This window comes from Cetorhinus maximus, chromosome 3 (genome assembly GCF_964194155.1).
Source record: "Cetorhinus maximus chromosome 3, sCetMax3.hap1.1, whole genome shotgun sequence".
NCBI classification, from domain to species: domain Eukaryota; kingdom Metazoa; phylum Chordata; class Chondrichthyes; order Lamniformes; family Cetorhinidae; genus Cetorhinus; species Cetorhinus maximus.
In genome coordinates this window covers 51600728-51621936 of record NC_135881.1, presented here as the reverse complement: position 1 = coordinate 51621936, position 21209 = coordinate 51600728, and the positions used below count along the sequence as shown (strand labels likewise).

The 21209-nt window shown below is 38.7% G+C and overlaps 1 protein-coding gene across 1 annotated transcript in view; it reads right to left on the bottom strand.

Moving 5' to 3' along the window:
• LOC144678509 (phosphatidylinositol 5-phosphate 4-kinase type-2 alpha) overlaps positions 1-21209 on the bottom strand; it is a 237280-nt gene that overhangs the window by 87196 nt on the left and 128875 nt on the right. The window contains exons 2-3 of the mRNA XM_078538269.1: positions 10436-10533; positions 7278-7374 (exon numbers count right to left, since the gene is read on the bottom strand). Coding sequence (XP_078394395.1) covers positions 7278-7374; positions 10436-10533 — 195 coding nt within the window. The remainder of the gene's footprint in view (positions 1-7277; positions 7375-10435; positions 10534-21209) is intronic.

Sequence of the window (21209 nt, the reverse complement as noted above, 5' to 3'; positions counted from 1 at the left end):
ATTCAAATCTGCAAAGCTGAAGGAATTGTATTCTCACATATTCCCCACAAAAAAAATCACTTCTGCTAATCACTTCAAATTAACAATATCTGGAGTGCGGCAGGCGTCACGTTTGCAACTTTTCTTCTTATTCAATTGATAACATCCTCCGCTTTTATTAATACACTTTTAACAAGCTGAAGCAGGCCCATGACCTATTGGTCAACTAGACACATGCACCAGAGTGAAATGGTTAAAATAAGTCACGAGTACTCATCAACAGCAGTTGTGTCTTTAACTACAGCAATGAACAAAACAGTGATAGAGATTACTTTCCACCATATCTGTTCTTATTCTCTATTCCTTCCTCTCCAAATAAGAACTATTTCCCTGCCATTTATTCTGACAGGCTGGAAGTTGTTCTTGATTAGAAGCAATTAAGGACAACAATTTCTTAAAACTATGCCATTGTGTCTTAGGTCATTGAGTTTTTATATAATTTCTTAAAATTGTATCCCTGTCACAGACATAGCCTTTAGCTCACACTGTCTCTTTCCCACACTTTTACAATCCACCAAGATCTCTTAAACTTCCAATAATGCTAGACATTTTACTTGTCTCTCTTCCTATGTAGCTTTCTTGTTGTCCGAGGGTTGCTAATGTCACAATATGATAATGGAGCAAAACGAGGAAGCAGACCTCAAGAACTACCTCAGCCGGATTGGGGATTGAACCATGCTATTGGTGTTTTTCTGAACCACACTCTTAGCCATCTAACCAACCGAGCTGACCAATCCATAATTAATTATATAGCGGTACTAAAATTGTCAACAAATTAAGTCCAAATTTTGTAAATATTTTTGCTTCCATTTAAAAGACCCAGTGTATAGATCAGCAACACATCATATCATCTACAACTTGACACAGAAATATGCTACACAAAACAATTATAGTACAATGCTGCACCATGGTACTTATAAATAGTATAGTTAATTTTCCATAAGGAAATATAATCCATATATTACTCTGCATGATATGCGATCCACATAAGTTTGCATAATTATATTTGAGTTGAAAATGTTTGAGTTGAAATAATCTGAACATAGGATTTTGTCACCTCCTTTTCTGCCAACAGAATCGAATACAGCCAGTTCCCAGTACCAAGAAACTTTAGATGAGATTTCAGCCTCATTGACAACCACAGTGAGGGATTCAGTGAAAACTGGGGAGGCCCTGGCAGTCTGAAAACAGGCTAACGTAATGCCCAAAGGGTGACAACACTGACGCTTCCACCTACCCAGGTGTCAATTGAGGAGTAAGCTTGATAGCTACCTATATGATAACAGCCCATTAAATAGCACAACATGGATGCAGAGGTGAAATTCAGTCTTCTTGAACTTTGAGGAAACAACATCCCAAATAGACTATGGAAAGTGCTTCAATGTACCTTGACTTCCTAAAAGCATATGTACAAATTCTGTAAAAAATTTTACTAATTACGATTAAACCAGTGGGGAATTCAGAACAACATTTGACATTGTTTAAAGGGTAGGAAACAATAGGTTCTTAGAGAAGTAATATTAGGGGGAGTGCAAATACTGAGTTGGGTGCCCAGAGATCCCTGTTTTGAATTGACATTAATGTCATGGATTCATAAACCCAATGCCAATTAGTCAAATTTGCAGACGATTCCAACCACAGCAGGCAATTGAATCGGGTTCAATGAGGAATGCAGGAGAGCATGCCAGGGCCAGCAACAGTCATACCTAAAAATGAGGTACCAAATTGGTGAAGCTCCAACATGCATGCTAAACAGCAGAAGCAACATGCTTTGGTGATAGCCAGAGTTAAGTGACCCCGCAACCAATGGATCAGATCAAAGCTCTGCAGTCCTTCCACATCCAGTCATGACTGATGATGGACATTAAACAACTAGCCAGAAGAGGAGGCTCCACCAATGTCCCTATCCTCAATGATGAGAGAGCCCAGCGCGTCAGTGCACAAGACAAGACTGAAGCATTTTCAACCATCTTCAGCCAGAAAAGCCAAGTTGCTGACCAATCTTCACCTCCTCCTGAGGTCCCCATCATCAGCCAATTCAATTCACTCCAACTGATATCAAGAAACAGGTGAGGGCACTGGTTACTGCAAAGACTATGGGTCCTGGCAACATACGAGAAGTAGTAGTGAGACTTGTGCTTCAGAGTTAGCTGCACCCCTAGCCAAGCTGTTCCAGTACAGTTACAACACTGGTATCTACCCGGCAATGTAGGAAATTGTCCAGGTATGCCCTGTACACGAAAAGCAGGGCAAATCCAACCTGGCCAATTACTGCCCTAGTCAACTCTTGATCATTAAAGTGATAGAATGTGTTGTCGATGGTGCTATTGAGCGGCACGTACAGCTCACCCTTGCTCAGTTTGGGTTCCAGGGCCACTTGGTTCCTGACCTCATTACAGCCTTGGTCCAAACATGGACAAAGAGTTGAACTCCAGAGTTGAGATGCGAGTGCCTGCCCTTGACATCAAGCAGTGTTTGGCTGAGTGTGGCATCAAGGAGCCCTAGCAAAATTGAAGTCAATGGAATCAGGAGGAACACTCCACTGGCTTGAGTCACCTCAGCCCAAGAGATTGCTTCAGGAGTTCATCAGAGGACTGTTCTAGGCCCAACCATCTTCAGCTGCTTCATCAATGACTTTCTCTCCATCATAAGTTGAAATTTGAAATACTACATTTTAGAATAAGCTAGCAGGCACACTTGCTTGATAAGACTTTATGTCGGCTTTACGTATACAAGCCATTCCTTAAATCTTCTATAAAATCCTCCATTATCATTTGCTCACAAGGTCTTTCCCCTGTGTCACCTCCTTCTTGAGCATCAAGTATGTCATTGTAATTGACATTGATGGTTTCTATTGTTTCTAATCTATTTCAAGCAAAGGCATATTCATTCCAGTCCATTTATGGACTAATCACCTTTAGCAGTAGCATGGTCTGATGGAATTGTTCTTTGTCTATATCCTATTTTCTTTCACTTGTGTGAAGGTGTGTATTGCATCGAGGACAGGTAGGTAAAGAAATACACAGAATGTACAGCACAGAAACAGGCCATTTGGCCCAATGCCATTGTTTATACTACACACAAGCCTTCTATTCCATTCACCCTCATGTGTTTATCTAGCTTTCCCTTGAATACATGTTTGCTATTCGCTATTCCTTGTGGTACCCAAGTTCCATATTTGAACCACTGTTTGGTAAAGAAGTTTCTCCTGAATTCCCTATTGGATTTATTAATAACTATCTGATTTTTATGGCCCCTATTTTTAAACTGCTCCTCCCCCTGTAACCAGCACCAGTGGGAACATATTTTCTACACCTATCAAACTCTTTCATAATCTTAAAGACCTCTACTAGATCGCCCCTCAGCCTCCCCTTTTCTAGAAAAAGAGTTTCAGCCTGTTCAGTCTTTTCTAACAGACATAACCTCTCTGTTCTACATTTTATCTTGTATCCTTTTTTATATGGAAACCAGAACTCTGCAGAGTACTCCGAAGTGCTACCTAACCAAGGTTCTATAAAAGTTCAACATAATTTCTTTGCTTTTCAATTCTGTTCTTCTCGAAATAAACCCCAGTGCTCTTATGGCCTTATTAAACTTATTAACGAAGCTATTTTCAGTGTTGTGCATACCCCTGTACCCTTAAATCTCTTTGTTCCTCTAACCTGTTTGATCTCTTATTATCCAAGCAGTACATGGCCTCCTTATTCTTCCAAACTAAATGCACCACCTCACACTAATCTATGTTGAAGTACATTTGCCAATTAGACGCCTATTTTGCAAATTGAATTGCCTAATTTACTTTGCACAATTAATTAGACTATCATGCTCTCTATTTATATTATCATAACTTGGTTGAATATGAACAGCAAAATATCTTGCTCAAGAGTAGATTTGGACAAAGAATATTGTTTAGTTCATCTATCCAGTCTGCCCACATGTTCCCCAGAGTATCCAGTCAATTTTAAACAATTTCAGGTATCTGATCTGACTCTCCTGCCAGCTGCACAACTTGATCAGTTATTGTACGAAGAACTTTCTGGCATCAGTTTTCAGTTTCACTTTTCCCTACATAATAGTAATGATTCCACTTAAAATGTATTAATCGGCTGTGGAGAACATGGCATGTGCTGAGGAGTTATATAAATGCAGCTTCCTTTTTTTTCCTTCTTGTGTCCCCTTACAGTGCTATCATGATTTAACTTGAAGTGTTTTATTTCTTGTATAGCATTTCCATCCTATCTGTGAAAACCCCTCTTTGTTATCTCCTTTGAAGGTTCTCCATCCTTTCTTTTCATCTGTCTTATTGGCTCTACAGATCAGATTAATCCATTCTTGCTGCAACATCTGCAAGACTTTTACTAACTTTTCTTCTGTCCAAATCTGGACACATTTTGAGGATATGATCTGATTAGATTATCTTCATGGCTTTGCATGAATTCCCCCAACTTGTGCTGTATTGAACTTTTACATTTTTGCATGTAAATCAGCATTCTGTTGGCTTTATTGATTGCTTTCCTTTTACTTTACAATAAGAATTGTGCAATTTTGGTAGAATTCTCTAAATGATCTATTATTTTTTCTAAGTTCTTGTAATATTCTTCCTACCAATAATCATTACTCTTATACATACATGTCAAATTCTGGTGGTTTCATTGCATAGTGTTCCAATTTATCAAGAATAGGTTCAAACCTTCAATTGCACAGCTACAAAATATACTTGGCATTGAAGTTCAGTTCTCAAAAAAGAGACAAAATCAAAACAAAAATGACTAAGACAAATAGGAACAAATGATATAGCTGAATGATGCTAAAGGTAGAGAAACTCTATGAATAGTACAACCTAGATGGTATAGTCTACAAGTACAAGTTAGATAATGTGGAAAATACATCATACTTTGGTATACATAGTATATACATAGTATAAAGGAATCATGATCCTAACATGAAATGCACAGGAATATTGCTGGAAGTACATGGGTGAAAGTAGATGAGCAGAAATGCAAAAGGGCAGAACAACCAATATGTGAAAATTTATAACAGAAAATAAAATTGCTTCCTATATTAGCAGACTACAGCCAAAAGGAGATGACAATTGCTAACCATAACTGGCATAAACTTTTTGATGCTTTTCCCAGCACTTTCCCATATCATCATTCCTGTGTTGGTCTTCAAATATCCAAATTGAGAAAATAAGAACTATGCCTGTGTGTCCCCAAAGTAGCTGACATACATACAACAAAAGCTTACATTTACATTGCGCCTTTAAACTAGGAAAAAGGTCAAAGGTAATTCACAGATGTGCAATCTGGCAAAAATTGATGCTGAGCCAAAGAAAGAAATTGTAGGAGGTGTGATCATAAGCTCGGTCAAAAAGGTAGATTTGAACAAGGTTTTGAAAGATGAGAAAGAGGTGAAAGATTTAGGGAAAGTTTCAGGTTTTAGCCCTTACACAACTGACAAAACGTCCCCGTCAATGAAGGGCACAAGGCTAGAACCGGTGGAATGCAGAGTTCTTGGAGGTTTGTAAAGCTCAAGTAGCTTACAGAGATGGGAGCTTTGTGAGGTGGGGATGCAAGGGATTCAAACACCAGGATGAGAATTTCAAATTCAAGGCATTGGTGGACCAGGAGCTGAAATAGGTTAGTGAGTATACAGAGTAATGGTTCAGAAGGGCTTGGTGCAGGTTGGAATATGAGCAGCCTAGTTTTGGCTGAGCTAAAATTTATGGAATGTGGAAGTTAGGAAGCCAGCCAGGAGAGCATTAGAATAGCTGAGTATGGAGTTAATAAAGGTATGAATGAGTTTTTCAGCAGCAGATTGGCAGGTGCAGAGATGGGTGATAACACTGAGATGGAAGATGATGGTCTTTGATTTCAGATTTCTATCAGTCTCTTATCAAGTATCTGCATTTGTTCATTTACCAGCATGCTACTTCTGCTGCCACATGCTAATAATGTTTTCTGCCAAGTGACATTACTCTCCTCTGACTGTTTCTTATGAAAATTGAAGAATTTGTCAATATGTTTAGGAATCCTCAGAGACAAGTTTCAAAATCACCATGGTTGCAGATTAAGGAAAATTTAAATATCCACAGTTCTGTTTCACTTCTTAAGATTGGAAACCAGTCTTATAATAAAGAACAAAAAAAAGCTGACTTGTTGCAAGTGAAATTACTAGGAGTTTATTTCAAATGTTCTAATATACATTTGTATTGTTGCAAAGTGATGTTTGGATTGTGAATCAGAGACTAACCCTTTGGCCTTATTAGCTTCTCCAGTATCTCCAGTTTAGGAACAGGAAGTTAAATTCTATGATCATGTGCTACCAGTGAGGAAAGCCATGCTGGAAGAGAGTAACGGGTTGAAGGTGTACTTTAACCTTGATTTTCTGACCTGTATTTCCAGTGAACGCAGTAGCTACTGGGAGCACAGAATTTACTCTCTGGTATGTACACAGTAATAACCTTAATATTTGTAAAGGAGAGATAGATTGTACCAATACAATATAGGACCAAACACTTCATAAATGACACAAGACCAAGGTAGATTGCAACCTCTGGTACAAAACTTGCAGAGAAAGTGATCGTACTGTTTGCTTGTAGCCTTGAAAAGAAATTTTTCATTGATACATTGGGAAACAGCATTTTCATTTACATTATAAATGCATATAGTTTTTCTGGTTGTGATGTTCCCTTTACTTTCTTTGAAACAACAACTGTTTTGTAGATCCAGTACACCTTAGTCCACTAATCCCATTCTGCTGAATCATTGTTGCCGATGTTTTCACTTTTCATCTTTTAATTCAAAGAACTCTAATTTTCTATCAACATAAATTTTACTTCAAAGATATAACTGCACTTTATTTTTCTTCCCTTGCAGGCGACTTGAAACCAATAGGTAAACTGGGGCAATTTGAACCACTGCTCAGTGATCATGTGATTGTCCAATGGGTTTCAGAGCTCCGACGATTAATTTTAACTTAAGGATGAACAAGCGGCTTCCAATAACCAGCCACACAACACCCATCCACCCCACCAGCCCCCACAAAATAAATTCAACCAGTTGAGGCAAAATCTTCAAAGACAGCTCTGGGACTGGAAACCAAGACCTCGCAAATATGTTAAGCATTAAATCAATTGAGCGATCATACCAAACAAATTCACTGACTGACTGAAGAGTATTTGATAGAGGAATTTTCATCCCTCTCACAGTTATTAAGTGATCGCAACACAGACCTACCTGGAAATCCTGATCATCAATTGCAAACCTCTCTCTCAAATTTCGGAAGACCATAGGGCAGTACTCCTTAAACTTAAAGTGACTTGGCATATTCTCCCTGGTAAATAAATTAAATCTCTTAGATACTGTCTGTATAAATAAATAAGGTAATGCCAACTAGTTATGGAGGGAACAAAATCATCTATTATTACAATATAAAAGGAAAGGATGCATCTGGTTTAAAAAAAAGTAAAACTTTTGACAGTACACACAAGAGTCAAGACCATAGTGCAGATGAATCAGAATTAGATAGTGTGGGGTTCGGAAGAATTAGACTTAATTTTGCCTATATTATATACATACATTCTGTCCTTTTAATGTAGTGCTTTACTTTTATATTATTATTCATAGAGCACAGAATTAAAGAAAGGATGACTGAACACCTTGAAAATTTTCAGCTGGACAAAGAGTTCCAGTATGAATTTGTAAAGGGTTGGCCGTACCTGAAAAATCTGATTGAAATTTTTGAAAAGACAATTAAAATAGTGGACAGGGGGATGTCTATGGACCTTATTTATATGGACTTCCAGAAAGTTTTTGACAAATTCCCTCTTAAGGGAATATTAGCTAAAGTTGAAGCCCATGGAATTGAAGGCAAATTGTTGAACTGCTCAGGAAATTGACTGAGCGGCAAATGGAAGAGAATTGGGATAATGAGCAGGTACTTTAATTGGCAGAATGTGAATAGTGGTGTCCTACAAGGATCTGTGTGGGGGCCTCAACTATTCACCGTATTTAGTAATGACTTAGATGACAGGTTAGAAAGCTACATATCCAAATTTGCCGATGACACAAAGAAAGGTGGTACTGTAGATGGAAGTGTAACATTACAAAGAGACACTGATACATTAAGTGAATGGGCTAAAATGCAGCAAATTAATTTTAATATCAGCAAATGAAGTCACCCACTTTGGACCTAAAATGGATAGAACACATGGATAGAAATGGTGAAAAACTAGAAACAGTCAGGGTCCAAAGAGGCTAGGAGGTCCAGGTACATAGATCATTAAAATGTCATGAACAGGTACAGAAAATAATTTTAAAAAAAGCTAATGGAATCCTGACCTTATATCTAGAGGATTAGAATAAAAGGGAGTAGAAGTCATGCTTCAGTTATACAAAGCCCTGGTTAGACCATACCTGGAGTTCTGCAAGCAGTTCTGGGCACCACACTTTAGGAAGGATATATTGGCCTTGGAGGGAATGCACCCTAGATCTACCATAATGATACCCGGACTCCAAGGGTTAAATTACGAGGAGATATTACACAAACTAAAGTTGAATTCTTTGGAATTTACATGGTTAAGGGGGAATTTGACCAAAGTTTTCAAAATATTAAGGGGAACAGATAGGGTACATAGAAACTATTTCTGCTGGTTAAGAAGTCTAGGACTAAAGAGCATAGTATAAAAATTAGAGCCTGATTTTTCAGGAGTGAAATTAGGAAACACTTCAATACACAAATGGTGGTAAATTTGAATTCTCTTTCACAAATTGCAATTGATGATAGGTCACGTTGGAAATTGCAGCAATACTGTAGACTGGTTAGAGCATAGGAATTTTTCTGTAGTACTAGAAAAGGAGACAGCTAATGCTCCTGCATCACCATTGGCAGGAGGATGCAATCACAGCATGGCAAGTTTACAAAGACAGTTTCATTATAAATTAGGATGTAGGAAGTTATAGTGGAAAGTTGACAGAAAACTTATGCAGATATAAGTTTTTAAATATAGTGTAGACGCACATTTGGTGGATTGTATAGTGCAGTGAATTAACTATACCACCCTTCTGCCTTTGGAACATGCAAATATTCACAATGAATATTCTCATGGTTAAGGTGAAAATTTGTATCTATTCAGGAAGTACTGTCAAATTGAAGGTGTCCTTGATGTTGAGCTCTTGTGATATTCTCTTAGCAATATATCAACAATATTTTTCCCCAGTTCAGCTTTTGTCTTATTCTGTTGTCAAAAGGCAGCTATAGAGGCCAGCGTTTCTTTTGTTGCCCTGTATTATTAATTTCAGGTTGGCGTCTCATCACCCACCTGCTGTAAACTTTAGCTCCTCCAAATCTCTGCTACCTATACCATAACCTACCTATCTATTCTCTCTGACCTCTCTAAACTACATGGACATCCGGTCCCTCAATGCCTTAAATTTAAAATTCTCATCTAGAGAATAACAATCTCACTTCCCCCACCCTCCCAAACCCCAAGTTTTACAACCCTCCAATTCTACAGGGAATCTAGTCTACTGCCTGTGATAAATCTCCTTTTTAGGAATATTAGTTTTTGTGGGGTTGAAAGACAAAAGAGGAAGACAGACAGCTGACTTCAAGTTACCAAGATTCATCAATACTGTTCTGAAGAAACTATCATCAGCCGAGGATCTTGCATAACAAATAATTCAGAGCTATCTAATGGGTGAAGCTTTCTCATCAAGTTGATGAAACTTAACTTTAGAGACACAAAAATCAGCGAAGAGATTTCTGTGACATGTGATGTATAAGTGCAAACATCTCTCTTAAAGCTGAGTGACCCTCTTAGGTTCACTTAGACCACTAGGACTTGGTTTATGAGCTTGTCCAAAGAATAGCACCTCTGACAATGCAGCACTCCCTCTACCAAAGACAAGATTTAAAAAAAACTTTAGAAGAAACAGGAACGAATGAATCTGGAAATTAAAAGTCTAAATCTAAGCGGAAAAAGGGTATGGCAAAGGAACAACATTTCAATTGGGAATTCACAAGCAAAGATGGTCAAACTGTATCCTATGATTATTCAATACACCCAACAAATCATATGAGTTGTTAAAAAATACGAGCAAATGAAATGTTTTCCCTTAAGTAATGTTCTGCATCACTCTCTGCCATAATACTTATTTACACCTCTGATTGTAAGTTTAATCTCTTAGGAACCCATGATAGGACTAACTAAGAGTGGAGTCATTTCCTCACCTGAGAGGGAGAACTGTCCACATCGTTTTGTAGGTGGGAGCACTATCATGAAAGGCTGTAAGCAAAAATCTAAACCACAGCACATTTCATTTCACATGATACAAAAATTAATTTCCAACTTAATTAAAATTTATTTAAACACAATGTAAGGCAATAAACTTACTTATTGAAAAGGTGATTATCCACTTTTATCTTGCTATAGGCTTTGAAGTCATCTGGCATCAACATAACTGGAATTTGGACATGACTTAACTCATTGATCTGTAAAAATAAAAGATAATTCTTTCTAGAAATATACCGATCACATTACAATTAAGATTTTCAATCTTTTATGTCAGGAGAAAATGTGATTTTTTTTGTCAGAGCAAATTTCAACAGACTGCAGTACGACAGAAAAAATGAAAATTCTATTGAGACTTTGCACAGAGGATCTGTATCTTTGAATCCAACATTACTGTTAGGAAGTGCTCCCTGAAGAAGGGTTGTTCACTGATCCTTAGCCAGATCCAAGGACATGGGGCGAGGTCCGGTTAGGGACCAGTAACATTTTGTTTAGAGTGGATAAAAAGTTGAGATTCAAGACATCTGCTTTTGGAATAAAGCCACAAGATTCCATAGGTTTTGAACAAACAAAACAAAATTTACTATACAAGTTTAGAAAGATAAAACAATTTAAAATATGTATCTTATACTCTAACATTCAGGTACATGTGAATTAACAAACTGTGGTCGAACACACCACAGTTCAGAGTAAATGACAGACCAAGACAGAGTCTATAAAATTCTCAAGGAATCACCCAGACGTTAGTCCCACTGTTCATCAACCAATCTCACTGAAACTTCGTCTTTCTCACGAGGGTTTCCAATTTCTACCTTTGAAGATCCTGCCTTGGAATTCTCTCCAAACATTTCTCTCACTCGGATGGCTTTAACAATGACCCATCTTGCAGGGTTTCAATCTTACCTTCCAAGGTTCCCTCTCCCTGAATTCCTGAGTGACTCAACATTAGCTCACAAGCACGTTTTTGTTTTATTCATTCATTCATTCATGGGCTGTGGGCTTCACTGGCAAGACCAGCATTTATTGCCCATCCCTAGTTACCCTTGAGAAGATAGTGGTGAGCTGCCTTCTTGAACTGCTGCCTTCCATGTAGTGTAGGTACACCCACAGTGCTGTTAGGAGGGGGGTTCCAGGATTTTGACCTATGGCTGTGCCAAGCAGAACACCACTGCTCCAAAAGGGTACCTTTGCCCCAGTGGCCCACAGTGCAGAGTCAGTCTGCCAACTGCAGCTATTTCTTTGATTCGGAGCCTATTTCTTTGCTCCCTTCTTTCTACTTACTTAACAGAGCCTACTCCTGTCCCTGTGTCTGTGACACTTCTTGGCTAGCAAATTGTCTCAAACTGACTCCCTGAATTAGGGTTGTTCACTGACCCTTGAACTGTTCCGGGAACCTATCAAAACACTCCCAAAGGGTCCCATCCTTGTTACTAGGCAGGAACGAATGTAACCAGAATGGGAACATTCGTAGAAACATAGAAAATAGGAGGAGTAGGCCATTCGGCCCTTTGAGCCTGCTCCACCATTCATCATGATCATGGCCGATCATCCAACTCAATAGCTGCTCCTGCTTTCTCCTCATACCCTTTGATCCCTTTCGCCCCAAGAGCTATATCTAACTCCTTCTTGAAAACATATAATGTTTTGCTCTCAACTACTTTCTGTGGTAACGAATTCCACAGGCTCACCATTCTCTGGGTGAAGAAATTTCTCCTCATCTCAGTCCTAAATGGTCTATTCTGTATCCTCAGACTGTGACCCCTGGTTCTGGACTCCCCCACCATTGGGAACATCCTTCCTGGGTCAACTCTGTCTAGTCCTGTTAGTATTTTATTGGTTTCTATGAGATCCCCCACTCATTCTTCTGAACTCCAGTGAATATAATCCTAACTGACTCAATCTCTCCTCATGTCAGTCCCGCCAATCCAGGAATCATCTAGTAAACCTTCGCTGCACTGCCTCTATAGCAAAAACATCCTTCCTCAGATGAGACCAAAACTGCACACAATATTCCAGGTGTGGTCTCACCAAGGCCCACTATAATTTCAGCAAGACATCCCTGCTCCTATACTCGAATCCTCTCGCTATGAAGGCCAACATACCATTTGCCTTCTTTACCACCTGCATGCTTACCTTCAGCGACTGGTGTCCGAGGACACCCAGGTCTCGTTGCACATTCCCCTCTCTCAATTTATAGCCATTCAGAGAATAATCTGCCTTCCTGTTTTTGCTACCAAAGTGGATAACCTCACATTTATCCACATTATATTGCATCTGCCATGCATTTGCCCACTCACTCAGCTTGTCCAAATCACACTGAAGCATCTCTGCATCCTCCTCACAGCTCTCCCTCCCAACCAGCTTTGTGTCATCTGCAAATTTGGAGATATTACATTTAGTTTCCTCATCTAAATCATTAATATATATTGTGAATAGCTGGGGTCCCACTAGTCACTGCCTGTCATTCACAAAATGACCCATTTATTCCTACTCTTTGTTTCCTGTCTGCCAACCAGTTTTCTATCCATCTCAATACACTACCCCCTATCCCATGCGCTTTAATTTTACATGCTAATCTCTTATGTGGGACTTTGTCGAAAACCTTCTGAAGGTCCAAATAAACCACATCCACTGGCTCCCTCTCATCAACTCTACTAGTTACATTCTCGAAAAATACCAGCAGGTTTGTCAAGCATGATTTCCCTTTCGTAAATCCATGCTGACTCTGTCCGATTCTGCCACTGTTTTCCAAGTGCTCAGCTATTAAATCTTTTATAATGGACTCTAGAATTTTCCTTACTACCGGCATCAGGCTGACTGGTCTATAATTCCCTCTCTACCTCCCTTTTTAAGTAGTGGGGTTACATTAGCCACCCTCCAATCTGTAGGAACTGTTCCAGAGTCTATAGAATCTCGGAAGATAACCATCAGTGCATCCGCTATTTCTAGGACCACTTCCTTAAGTACTCTGGGATGCAGATTATCAGTCCCTGGGGATTTATCGGCCTTCAATCCCATCAATTTCCCCAACACCATTTCCCTACTAATACTGATTTCTTTCAGTTCCTCCCTCTCACTAAACCCTATGTTCCCCAACATTTCTGGTATGTTATTTGAGTCCTCCTTTGTGAAGACAGAACCAAAGTATGTATTTAGTTGGTCAGCCATTTCTTTGTTCCCCATTATAAATTCCCTTGTTTCTGACTGTAAGGGACCTACATTTGTCTTCACCAATCTTTGTCTCTTCACATACCTATAGAAACTTTTACAGTCAGTTTTTATGTTCCCCGCAGGCTTATTCTCGTACTCTATTTTCCCCTTCTTAATCAATTCCTTGGTCCTCCTGTACCTTTAAATGTTACAATGTCCATAGACTGCAAATTTAACACACACAGACATAATGAATTGAATTCATAACAGGAAGACAGACCCTAAGTGTTTGAGAGCACAAGAAAAAACAAGAAATGCCAAAGATAAAACATCATTCAGTCCACTGAGTGTGATTCTTCTAGCACACTACTTCCATCATGACACTGAATTGCATTTTGACTGACTCTATTGTTTTTTCCTTTGGTAGATTATTCCAAACATCCATTGTTCTGTGATCAAATAGTTCAAATCCAAAATCGCATTTTCAATTTATTTCTACTTTCATTTATGCTTAAACTTCTCTAATCCTGATAAAGATCCAAGTATTTATGCCAGGAATCAGTCGTTTTGCATTTCAGCACCTTTTCTCAGAACATCATATTCTAACCCACTGAAAAAAATAGAAGGGCTTCTGTCATAGAGCAGAAGGACTGGGTGAGGCTGTATGCAAATTTCCTGATTCTTTCTCCTGTCTCCCCTAACCATGAGCCCACTATTGAAAAAGAAACCATTTCCCAATTCCTTTATTCCACGCAGCTCCATTTCTACCTCTTCTGCACATACATAATTCAGATTGTCCCAGCAGACTGTTATTCCAGCTTGTTCCTGCCACACTTATTTAGCTCCTTACCCTGAATCTAATAATCTCCCCTTGTTAAATTATACACAATTACATAGAATATAAATAGTCATTTGGTGTTACACAACTTGAGTATTGCTGAAAAAAAAGACATGTCTAAGCTTTTCATCTTGCGCTTATCAGGATACTCGCAAGAATGCCAATATAAGGGGGAAAAAACAACATTTATACTGTGTGTGAAGAGTGCTGATTGGTTGGCAAGTGGCGTTGCCATGGAGAATGCACCATTGATGGTGACCGATAGTTAACTGCTAAGCATTGTTTGAAACTTAGACCTGGCAGCTTGACCCTGATTGTCAAGACATTGCCCTGAGGACTTGGTCAACGAATGACTGTCACTTATTTTGTTTGGCTGAAACAGGCTAAAAGTGTGTACATGTTATTTCTGTCTGCAAAGAACAGGGCTCTGTGTATTAATATATGTAGCTTCCAGTACACTCAGAAGTGCCACATTGCGACACACTGACTGTCTTAAATTGGTTGTCAGCGTAATTCTCAGCACATTGAGGATTATTTAACAAATGACCAACCATGAATCACATCTAATTTGAGCAACAGGTGAAGCTATATGTTTCACGCTGCTACTCTGTAGTAGCAACACGAGTGGTATTCACCACTAACAGGATGCTGCCATCGAACTAAAAAGACATTCTGCCTATCACACAAATGAGTAATGTGGTATATGAATTTCTGTTCTAGCGTGATGCTACGTGTAGGCCATACGTCCCAAAGAGAGGTGGATCGTATCAAACAGCATGTCCCAGCCACTGTTCACCACAGGCAAGGTACAGACCATACCCAACCAGCCCATGCTTGCAAAACTCAAAACACAGTGTCCAACATTAGATGTGATTCTGTGATTGGACAACATTTGCTAAATAATTCTCACTATGCTAAGAATTACGCTGACAACCAATTTAAGATTGTCAGTCAGGCTCACCATGTGGCACGTTTGCCTGTACTGGAAGCTGCATATATTAATACACAGGGCCCTGTTCTTTACAGGCGGAAAGAACATGTACACACATTGTGCCTGTTACACTTTAACATAACCTCACTATTTTTGAATTCTGCCTTTTGAAAATCCAAATATCCACTGGTTCTCCTATATCTGGCCTACTAGTTATATCCAGAAAAAATGCTAATAAATTTGTCAAACACAATTTTCCTTTCATAAAACGATGTTGACTTTGCCTAATTATGATTTTCTAAGTGACCTGTCACCACTTCCTTAATGATGATTCCAGCATTTTCTTGATGACTGGCATTAGGCTAACTGGCCTAAAGTTCCCTGCTTTCCCCATCCATTTGCTGCACTCTGATCCACTGAGCCACTCCAGAATTTAAGGGACTTTGGAAGATTACAACCAATGCATCCACCATCTTTAAGCCACCTCTTTTAAAACCCTAGGATATAGCTTATCAGGTCAAGGGGATTTGTCAGCTTTTAGTCTCATTAATTTCTCCAGTACTTTTTCTTTTCTCATTAATCACTTTAAGTTCCTCATTCTCACTAGATCCTTGGTTCTCCACTATTTCTGGCATCTTTTTGTGTCTTCTACTGTGATGCAAAATATTTGTTCAATGTCTCTTCCATTTTCTTATCCCCATTATAATTTCCCCTGACTCAACCTCTTCCTTTTAAATAGTGGTAGAAGCTCTCACAATGTGTTTTTATATTTCTTACTAGTTTACTCTCATATTCTATTTTCTCTCCCCAATAATTTTTTCATTATCCTTCACTGGTTCTAAAACTTTCCTAATGCTCAGGCTTATTACTCTGCTCAGCAGGGGAGATGGTGGTGTAGTGGTAATATCACTGGACTAGTAATCCAGAGGCCTAGGCTAATGCTTTGGGGACACAGGTTCATATCTCACCATAGCAGCTGGTGGAATTTAAATTCAATTAATAGAATCTAGTCTCAGTAATGGTGACCACCATGGATCAATTGTTGTAAAAACCCATCTGGTTCACGAATGTCCTTTAGGGAAGCAAATCTGCCATCCTTATCTACATGTGACTCCAGATCCACAGTAGTGTCGACGTTTCGGGTCCACACGACCCTTCAACAGAACTGTTGAAGGGTCGTGTGGACCCGAAATGTTGACTCTTTTCTTCTCCACCGATGCTGCCAGACCTGCTGAGTTTTTCCAGGTAATTCTGTTTTTGTTTTGGATTTCCAGCATCCGCAGTAGTTTTTTGTTTTTATCCACAGTAGTGTGGTTGATTCTTAACTGTTCTCTGAAGCCACAGCTCAAAGGCAATTAGGGATGGGCAATAAGTGTTGCGATACCCACATCCCATGAAAAAATAATTTAGCAAGGTAGAGGTCTGTACCTTAGTGTGGAAGTAGAGTTGGCTCATTTTACCTTTAGTTCGACCCACTCTGCCTTTTTAGCATTCATTATTTTTATAAACTGTCAACCATCAGCACTGGCAGAATTCTTTCTGCTTTCTCATGTGGCTATTTCCTGCTCCCTTTTGTCACTTTAGCTGTTTTCACATTATTTTGTTCTTAATATCTTTTGATTGTGTCTCACAGTCGGTGTTTCCTTGAAGTTGCCTGTGATCAATATATTTATATGTGGATGTGTATTTCTTACCCTTGAAGTGAGTGAGTTAATTTAAAATAATCAAGCAGCAAAGCCTTTTGTATTTAAAAAGAAAAGGTTAGTTTATTTCTACACTCTTGCTCTGGAGGTTACTTAAGGAAACACAATATCACACACACACATATGCATACAAAGACTAATTACAGATGAAGATAAAACAATGCTCATAAAAACTGAATCAAGTTCAGTCTCTTATTTGAGATGTTGCATTGTCTGGTGAAGGCTTGGAATTGCAGGATTAGCTCAGCAGCTGCTATGGTTTCCGCTGTCGAATTGCCACAGGTTGCTTTCACAGGTAGCTTAGGAAATGGAACAGGGTACAGGGAAGGGAGAGGTTCCTTGTTTTGATTTTACAGTATTGCAGGTGTGGCACTTTCAGTTGCCCAGCTACTTACAGCAGGCCACTAGCTAATTCTGGGTGTCTCTCCCTCTCTCCCGAGTTGAAGCTCTTGGCTGCTTCTCTGATGTTTCAAGATGTCTCTGATTCTAGACAGCTTGCCCTGCCTTTTCTATATTCTTGGTAGGCAAGCAAAGATGGTTGCTATATCATCTGACCCTCTAGCAAAATGCTGAATCGCGTTGCAAATAAGGCAAGTGGTAATCTAATTTACAATTTGGATTTCCAAATGCCTTTCAAGCCTGAGTTCATTCTTTTGGTGTTCTTTGATTAGTTCTGGACAATGGTAGGTATGAAATGCCACAGGTGGGTTGTCTAGGCATGCCTATTTGTAATCCACTTGAAACCTTCTAGAAGCTTAACAAACATTGCAGTTGTAAAAGGGCAGGTGCCTCTTGGAGTCCATTTTAAAAGTCCAATAATAGTTTTTTAAAAATTTTAATATCCTCAATTCTGCTCGGAAATGGCGATTGCCTCCGTTCACGTGCTATTCAACCCATTAATTTGCTCATGAAATACCTGTTTGTCCCCAATTTTTAAAAAAAAAGTTAAACATATTTTAGAGGCTCTTTTATCTTAATGTGCTAAGGAAAAGTCAAGAACCAAAATACAAATCTGCTTCTCTATTTAAAATGCAGATGAGTTAGTTCATTTCTAGCATTTTGTGTTTTATTACTGCATTTTAAGTGTGTTCCGATCAGTACTATGTGGCAAAGGAGAGTATGAAACCTTAGTATAACTTCCATCAAGTTATTGCCTTATCTTCTGTACATAAAATACTTCATTCTATTGTTCTAAATTACTTTGCCACATTGTCATGACATTGAAGGCAACATTCACAACTACTTCCAGACTCTCTCATAGCCATCCTGTGCTAATTCAAATCACTGCATACTTAATTCCACATTTTACTTACCCAAATGTAATACTTTACATTCAGCAATGTTACAGTTTTCCTACATAACCATAGTGACTGCGCTTCAAAAGTAATTCATTGCCTGTTAAGGACAATGCTTGATAAGTTTTCTCTTTAAATTTCATATGGGCCACTAGGAACTCCTCTCCCCCACTATAAAGCTTATCCATCTTCTCAATATAGTCAACCCTGGTAAAAAAAACCTAAACTTAATTTGAAAAGGAATTGTGAGGAAAAGCACCAAACTATTTCCATTTCTGTTTTTCAGATTGAGAAGTGTACATAGATAAAAACCACGCGTAAGCAGCTAAGAATTTGCCAACCATGCTTGTATTCTCAGTCATGGACTGTCAGCTTGCACAGTTTTTTCATGTTTAAGTAGGGAGGAAATGTATATAAGATAGCAATTTGCTAAAATAATTAAAACCAGCTTAAAATTCAGCTACTTTTCTGTACAAAACAAAGGTTGATGGATATAAACAAGTATACTGACAGAAAATTTAAAGCATTTTGCCAAGCAACAGAAATGAAACACTAATTTCATTGCATAGCACTATATCCTACTGAACAGAGAAGTGCTTCAGCAACTTTGATCACCATCTTAAACACATCACTACATCAACTGCACGCAAATTCACTTGGTAAAAATTGACACCGTTCCTCTTTCTCCCCCCAAAAAACAAGGTTAACTAAAAACGGCGCTCCTTTTGACTACTGTTCAAATCAGTAAGTATTATCCCTTCAAAATTCAATTTTTTGTTTTCATATGGCAGTAGCCAGTAGGTACTTTGTTGTTTTTTTTAATGGCAGCTAGAGAAACAATGCTCAACTACAATCAGCAAATGAGCATGGCAATGAGCTGTAACTGTCTTTAGCAACCTATATTACAAAAGGATCCTTAATGTAAAAATAGTGTCCCAAATGGAAAAGGATACAGGTATGGACACTGAGCCATGGTGGAAGAGTTTAGGATGAATAATCAAAAACCTGGTGGAAAAGATAAATGTTGAAAGGCTTTTTCTAAAAAGTGCAGAGGTGGAGGAGCTGAGAATCCCTAAGGCAGATCCAGCATTTGAAAAGATCAGCGAGAAGTTATGAAAAAATGCACCAAAGGGTTGAAGTCAGAAGACTGAAGAGTGTGGAAAGAGAAATAAGGCTCAGGAAGGTTGCTGAGACAAGATATGGTGAGGCAGGGAGGGATCTGAAAAAAGAAATGTGGATTTTAGATTTAATACAAGGTGGAAACCAGTGTAGGTCAGCATGGACAGGAGGGTTGTATGAGCAGGGCTTAGTACAAATAGATTTTAAACAAGCTTTTGAAGGGTGGATCACGAGAGTCGGGAGGACGATATGGAATAAATCTTGTCTACAGGGTTAGAAAATGGATAAGGATCTCAATGCTTGAGAAGCTGAGGAAAGGCAAGCAATCCTGTAGGTTGTTTTGGTATCAGATAGGATGTTGAAGTCAATGCTCAGATCTGGGTTCAAAAGGACAGTAAGGTTTTGCAGTCTGGTTCAGCTTCAGTGGCTGGATAGGCTGGAAAGGAGAAATGGGAGTCAATAAGGAAGGAATGGAGTTTGTAGCAGGAAATGAAAACTGTATCTTTGATCTTCCTGATGTGACACCAACTGTGGTTCACTAATTAGCATCCTGCTATTGTTCTGACAGTAGGATAAGAATTAAGTACATTTATACGAAATATCAAAAGAAATCCAATTTTAATCCTAACTGCCTGAAAAGGATTTACTGCACCATCAATGAATCCTGCAACAGTTGTAAACACAACTTCACTGACTGCAAATTAAGAATTAAAGCTCACAAGCTTTAGTATTACAAGTTTCAGAATTCTCAAAGCTAAAAGTACAGCATATAATTGTAGAGCAAAATAATTTTACTTTAAATAAATGAGGTAGATTACAATCTAAAGTAAATGAGGGTTTCAGAAACATTGAAGAATTGGTTAGACAGGAAAAAGGGATTAACTTAAAAGGATGGGAGTACTGACATGTTAAGCCACCCTAAGAAGTGCATAAACTGTGTAGGTTTGGAGATTTTGGTTACGCCTAGGTGAGATGGTTTTAATTATTAAAAAGGAAATGAAAATAAGGATAAGGATGTCAATAGAAATACAAAGTATGCAGATAAGCATTTGAAGTTCTGCAATACTAAACAATGAACAGATGTTGATGTATAAATGATACGTAGAAGTAGTGAGGCAGTGCCAATATCACCAAATGTGAGTTAGGATCAACACTAAGCGGTGATTTGGCCAATTATCAAGTAAGGCAAGTAGACATAAAAGAATATCCACGAACCAGTCCATCCCAACTGAAGGAGTACATAAAGGCAGCATGGAACCTACAAGAAATATAAATCGGTGGCGTAGTGGTAATGTCATTGGACTGCTAATCTAATAGCCTAGGTTAATGATCTGGGGCATGGGTTCAAATTCCACCATTGCAGTTGATGGAATTTAAATTCAATTAATTAACAAATCTGGAATATAAAGCTAGTCTCAGTAATGGTGACCATGAAACTATTATCAATTGTTATAAAAACCCATCTGGTTCACCAATGTCCTTTGGCCATCTGGAGCTCTGTAGAAGGGTCATATGGGCTCGAAACATTAACTCTGTTTCTCTCTCTCCACAGATGCTGTCAGACTTGCTGAGTTTTTCCAGCATTTTCTGTTTTTATTTCAGACTTCCAGCATCTGCAGTATTTTGCTTTTACCCTTTAGCCATCTGCTGTCCTTACCTGGTCTGGCCTCCATGTGATTCCAGACCCACTTCAATGTGGTAGCAAGCCATTCAGTACAAGGGCAATTAAGGGATGGGCAACAAATGCTAGCCTTGCTAGCGACACCCACATCCCATCAAAGAATAATAAACAAAACTAAAATTGCTCGTACTGCAAAATATACTTGCTGAAACGCAGTGT